The sequence below is a fragment of the Triticum aestivum genome, chromosome 5B (genome assembly GCF_018294505.1).
Source record: "Triticum aestivum cultivar Chinese Spring chromosome 5B, IWGSC CS RefSeq v2.1, whole genome shotgun sequence".
Taxonomy (NCBI): Eukaryota; Viridiplantae; Streptophyta; class Magnoliopsida; order Poales; family Poaceae; genus Triticum; species Triticum aestivum.
Window position 1 is genome coordinate 276,541,996 of NC_057807.1, and position 6,363 is coordinate 276,548,358.

At 47.5% G+C, this 6,363-nt stretch overlaps 1 protein-coding gene across 1 annotated transcript; it reads right to left on the reverse strand.

The window, feature by feature from the left end:
• Positions 1-5,026: 5,026 nt before the first annotated feature.
• LOC606364 (non-specific lipid-transfer protein-like) lies at positions 5,027-5,819 on the reverse strand. Its single transcript, XM_044532133.1, has 2 exons — positions 5,375-5,819; positions 5,027-5,284 (listed from the first exon to the last, which is right to left on the reverse strand). The coding sequence occupies exons 1-2, from the start codon at positions 5,716-5,718 to the stop codon at positions 5,278-5,280; spliced, it is 351 nt and encodes a 116-aa protein (XP_044388068.1). The 5' UTR covers positions 5,719-5,819; the 3' UTR covers positions 5,027-5,277.
• Between the last annotated feature and the right edge of the window lie 544 nt (positions 5,820-6,363).

Genomic DNA, 6,363 nt, shown 5'->3' on the forward strand with positions numbered 1-6,363 from the left:
AATGATATGCAGAAAGAAGATCTTTGGACTGAGCTGAAGGCAAATTTCACCCTACCGCCAGAGGAGGATCCGGAGAAGCCAGTTAAACAGCAATTAATCAAGTCTTGTGCTCTTAAGAAGATGGCAACCCTAATGAGGAGGTGGAGGAAAGAGCTGAACCAGTTTTTCGAGAAAAAAAAGACACCAGAATTCATCGGCAAATATGAGAAGATCAAAGATCACTGGCCCACATTTATGACCCACAAGACATCGGAAAAGAGTAAGAAGATGTCGGCGACAAACAAGAAAAATGCTGCGAAGAAGAAGCTTCACCATCGCATGGGGTCAGGTGGCTACCTCAAAGCCCAGCCTAAGTGGTCCAAGGCTGAGCATGATCTGCTTGAAAAAGGGATCGAACCAGAGACAATGTACTGGCCAGACCGTTGCCGGACTTGGTTCTTCGGGGCTGGCGGAACCTTGGACCCTGTAACAGGGAAATGTCAGTGGACGGACGAGCAACTACAAACACCAGTCAAGAACCGTCAACACTATATCGATGCAGCGCAGCGAGGGACGTTCCTTCCAAACAGGGAGAAGGACGAGCTCACAATGGCCCTTGGGAATCCTGAGCACCCTGGACGGACACGAGGCACGCCAGGCTCCATTCCGTGGAAGGTTGGTTTTCCGGACGCAGGGGGTTACAAAACCCACGAGAGGAGGAAGAAACTGGAGCAGGATCAACTGCAGGCGCTGCACGAAAGGGTAATGGGGCTAGAGGAACGAGAAGAGGTACGAGAAGCAGCAGATCGCAACAAACGACCTGCCGAAGCTTCCCCCGAAGCTACCCCGCCATCTCAGCGGAGAAGCAGCGTGGCTTCCACCGAGCTACTTCATCCGGAGCATGTCTTGACGGCTCCTGCCAGCTATCCCGTGGATGGTATCACGGAGTCTCAAAATTGCCACATTATGGCGCGATGGATGAATTTGAAGGTCAAGGCGGCTGTTGGCCAAGTTTATCCTAGTGGACCTGGCACAACTTATCACTACCAGCCGATTCCAGAAGGATATGCTAAGGTGATGGTGGATGAAATAACAGAGGGATTTGGGGACCTCGTGCTTGAGCACCCTACCGGTGAAGGGGAGACTAGGCTAGGTTCTGCTCTGAAGACTCCATGCCTATGGCGGAAGGAGCTCATTAACCTTCTGAACTGGACGCCTCCGCCTCCTCCACCTCCTCCGGCGAGTCAGGGCACTCCGCCTCCTCCATCGCCTCCTCCTCCGGCGAGTGACGATCAGGGCACGCGTGGCGGCGCTCCGCCTCCTCCACCGCCTCCTCCTCCGCCAAGTGACGATCAGGGCACGCGTGGCGGCACTCTGCCTCCTTCTCCGGCGCGTGGCGGCACTCCGCCTCCTTCTCCGGCGCGTGGCGGCACTCCGCCTCCTCCTTCTCCGCCTCGCCAGCAAGGGCGGAAGAGACCCGCCGCCGCCCCGGCAGCTCCGGCGCATCGTAGTCCTTCTCCTCCGCCTCGTAAGCAAGCACGAAAGAAGACAGACACCGCAGCCGCTCCGTCTGCTCCGGCGTCTAGCAGCACAAGAAGAGGAGAGAGGCAACACAGATACGGTCCACCTCTAAAGCCTCTAGAGAAGTTACCGTACGAGAGGACCGAGGAGGAAAACAATACGATTGTGCAGGCCCACGTGAAGGAGTTCTTTGAAGGGGTGAAAGCAAAGAGACATCCACATCCGGAGGAGAAGGTAGATCCGGTGAAAGCAAAGCGCACTCTCGATGCCCTGAGGAAACCGGCAAAGTCTCCTCCGAGAACCAACTATGAGCGCATTACTGAACAAACATATCTCCAAGCGGAGCGGTCGGGAAGTACGGTCAGACATCAAAGAGCAAAAGAACGAGCAGCCGCAAAAAAAATTGACCAGCTCGGCGAACAAGCAAACCAATCGTGCACCCTGGTCAATGTGTCTAGCGGCAACATCGTCGCTAATGTTCCGGGGATGGTGGACGGTTATGGCAATCTACAAGATTACCTGCCTGACGATGCACTTCCTGATTACATGATGGTGGAAGAACACAGATACGAGTACGGGAAGCCTCTCGTCAAAGATGAAAAATCTCTAACAACGATGATGCGAAGGTTCCATACTTGGTACATGAAAACCTGCAGAGAGTCTGAGGGGGCGAATAGTTTGTATCTGCACATTAAAGAGGAGCACGACCTTGTTGGAACTGATCTGTTGTGTGTTCCATTTGAGGAATTCTTCGCGTTCTTCAATCAAAGGCCCTCGATAAATTAACGGTCTTTTGCTACTGCCTGTAAGTACTATTTCTGTCATTAAGTCTCTATATATAGCTCGGCTCTTTCATTGCATGTATTTATAATTAGTTATCCTCAATATATTATGCAGATTGAAGATCGTCGAGTGCAAAAAAAAAAGAAATCTATGATATTGGGTTCATTAACACAAATATCATAGATGTATTTCTGGTTGAAAAGGACGTCAAAGAGGTCGAGGACAACTTGCTACAATCGTTGATCAAAAATCAAAACAAAGATACCATACTCTTTCCATACAATGGCAAGTGAGTGTTACTGATCGTTTGCATATTCGGTTTCCCTTATTACTCGAGCGAGGTTATAGTAATGTAATTGATGAGTTATGAATGCGTGCGCAGTTTCCACTATATTCTTCTGGAGATTAAGCTTGAGCGTGGACTAGTAACCGTCTTAGACTCGAGACGGAAAGATCCCAGCACCTATGCGGACATAACTGAAATGCTCAGCAAGTAAGTTCAATCGATCATTATCGCACCATATCAGCAACTTTTTGTTCATTTCCTGATATCTCAAGTAATAATTATTTTCTTTGTCTTGCAGGGTTTGGAAACAGTTCACCGCACAAGCTCCGGGACTGCCGAAGGAGCTGCGATATACATACCCGAAAGTAAGTACTACTGGCTAGCTAGTTGTGCGCATCTCCCGTTGATTCTATAGCTATACTTTCATCAATGCCATTTATAATGCTTCATTATCAGTTTGATTGACCTCTATTTCTCGTAAGTGCTTGGGGAAGGAACAAGGGAATGATTTCTGTGGATACTACGTGTGCGAGTTCATCCACAACGCGACTTTGAAAAACAAGCGGGGCTACTCTCAAAGACAATATGAAGTGCGTAAGCAATTAATAATATTCACAATTTCATTTTATTACACCATTATTTCTGTTGAGTTTCATTCATATATATGTATTAATTAACTCCCTTCTTCAAATTAGACGTGGCAGATGCGGAATGAACTCCTAGAACCAGATCGCATCAAAGCAATTCAAGAGGAATTGGCGGGATTCTTTCTTGACCACGTCATCAATAAAGCCGGAGAATACCATGTGGAAGTTGATTTCAAATGCTAGAGGACTGTAATTGAGAGATCTTATATATTGTACATGTATGTAGCCAGTAGCGTCGGACGTACATGATACAAAAACTTGTTGTTCGACCAATCTCTCAGAGAAGGAGAGGTCGATCGATCATTTCTCTCGGTATGCATGACGAACTTCTGTACTCGATGGTTTCCTTCATTTTCTTACTAGCTAGCGTGTCGAGGGCTATATGTATATAGTACGTAGCGTCGACCAAGCACGGACATAAGAGAGGACATTTCTCTCTATTAATTAGCTTGCTAACACAATATATGAAACACCTAAATTAACCCCCAAAACCCCCAATCCCCCCCCCCCTTAAAAAAACAAAAACCACAGCCACTGGAATGCTGACGTGTGGATGCCTTTTGGTCCCGGTTGGTGCCACCAACCGGGACCAAAGGCCCCCCTGCCTGGGCTCGGCGCACCGGCCACGTGGAGGACCATCTGTCCCGGTTCGTGTTAGAATCGGGACTAAAGGGGGGATGTATTAGTAACGACCCATTAATCCCGGTTCATGAACCGGGACTAAAGACCCTTACGAACCGGGACTAATGGGTGGTTTTCTACTAGTGTTTATAGCAAGCTTGAATCCCTAATTTCGATCCAGATTAAAGAAACATATGGTCTCCAGTTAACTAATTCATAAAGGTATATATATGATACTACGATCCTAGAGCACATAAGTAATTTATTAGTTCCTCTATCCGAAATTAGTTGACGTTTCAAAAACGCTTTTACATTATCCTCAAACTAAAATGGACCGTTCATTCTTCCTAATCCAATGATTGATATTGACTCATACTCCACTTCCAATGTTAGAGAGTACCACCACTAAAAACAAGAAAGTACCATGACATGAGGGTTAAATATTAATTCGACAATATATCTAAGTTCATGCGTAATTTCTGTGCCGGCAATGCGCGGCTATTCGGCCGGCGGAATGGGTGGGCAGCCACATGCTCCGAGTGCTGAAGCCACAACCTGCATGCCCGTAGGCGGTGAGCCATGGACGGGGCCGATGGAGCCGTAGATTATACAAGAAACTCCTATGCAGATCATCATCTTTCTCGTCTGAATTCGTTTTAAGAAATTCTTTCCCATCAGAATCTTCCGAGCGACATGCCTCTTCTGATGATCTATAATTCAGCCCTAAATTAAATCTTTCTGACGGTGACACTTATCCAATCCAGACGGTATCTATCGTTGATGGAAACTCCACACTACAACATGTTTTATTCGCCTCAAATTACCATACATCCTATAGTGATCAACTTTCTGTTTTTTGAAGAAACACATGATTGATGGGTCACTGGTCGCACGGCGAAGAAAGTGCCTCCGGCGGCGGCTGCGCGGCTAGCTGCATGCGCTTGATTAGGCTGCTGGATTTGGGAACCTAGATTAAAGATTGGAAAACAACACTGCAAACCAACGGATGGATTTGATCGGTACTCCCACACTACTCCCGGGAATACCGGGTACCCTAAAAAAGCTCACGCTTAAAAGGATATGCCTATCATTAAAGTATGTCTAGATATATCCGTTTGAACGCCAACTAATACCGGATGGAAGGAGTATATGACAGGCGAACGTGAGGAAACAAAGATAAGTCACACGCTGAACAGAACGAGTTGTATGTATTAAAGTCCATAAACACTGGGAGTGCCCATGGTACAAACTCTCAACTCTCAGGTACACAGATACTGATCTCCTCCAGAGGAGTACCAGCAAGCCAGCTGGAGAGAGTTCTTATTCATATTCAGTATAAACTCGCATAACTAGTGACCATACTACATAGGGATAGAGGCTGCGCGCTTCAACTCCACGTGGATGGATGAGCTGAGCACCAGCTTGACGGATCGTCGCCCATTACACCCTGCAGTGCAAAGATTTGATTAATGTTAATATCAATAAATTTTACGTGGATGAGTGTTCATATATATATGCTTGCATGTGAATTAATCACCTGCTGCAGTCGATGTTGAGACTGATGGTGTATGGGAGGTTGACACCGCACTTGGGGGGGATGCTGCGGGCGTTGTCCTCGTTGAGATTGTGGATGCCACGAGCGATCCCCTTGAGGCAGTTGCAAGCGCTTTGGCGATCGCTCTGGGATCGCGCCTGGTTATGGAGGTTCTTGACGCCGTCGCAGCACTGCCCAGACGGGCCGGGGCCGCCCTGAACGTAGCTCAGGCAGGGTCTCACCAAGCTGTCAACGTGGCCGCAGTCGATGGCCACGGCAGCGCGCGGGACCGCCGCGAGCATGAGCACCAAGGCGACGGCCATGAGCATTACCTGAGCGCGGGCCATGATCACTTCTTGGTCTGTAGCTAACAGTGCACCGTATTAGCTAGTGATGATTGGGTGGAGAGATGAGCAACTCGTGGTTGTGTGGAGAATGTAGGGAAGAATGGAGGGGCTTAAATAGGGGTTCGAGCGAGAGATGCGTGGATGGTTTAGTCGCTGGTGCAGCAGGACCCCTTTTTCTTTTTCCCTTCCGAAGGATGGCCCAAGCTTGCAGCTGGGCTTTGGAAGCATGCATTATCACTGAAATCATAATGGTGTGTTTAGAACTGGATGCAATCGTCCCTTGGATCCTCAATTTGCAGATACCCCGCGCAAGGGCAACATCTTTAATATGTCAAATTATTTTTTCAAGTGAATCTTCAACTCCAATAATTTTGGGAGATGAATTTATAACACCAGACGGTATTAAATATTGGCACTTCCTTCACATATGCAATTTTTTCTGGCAAAGTGATGAACATAAGCGGAAGTATAGGTTAACCAAGTGGGAAGTTTACCCACACACACACAAAAAAAAAAAACAAGTGGGAAGTTTTGTGTCATCCATGGGACCAAAGGCTCTCGGTATTGAGGATCTTCATATTAAAAACACATGGTTGCTTAACAAATGTCTTTTCAAGCTACTTTATTGAAACTAGTATGGCAAGA

What these genes read in the sequence shown, in the direction of transcription:
- LOC606364 (XM_044532133.1), bottom strand. Translation starts at nt 5,718, where the DNA reads ATGGCCCGCGCTCAGGTAATGCTCATGGCCGTCGCCTTGGTGCTCATG.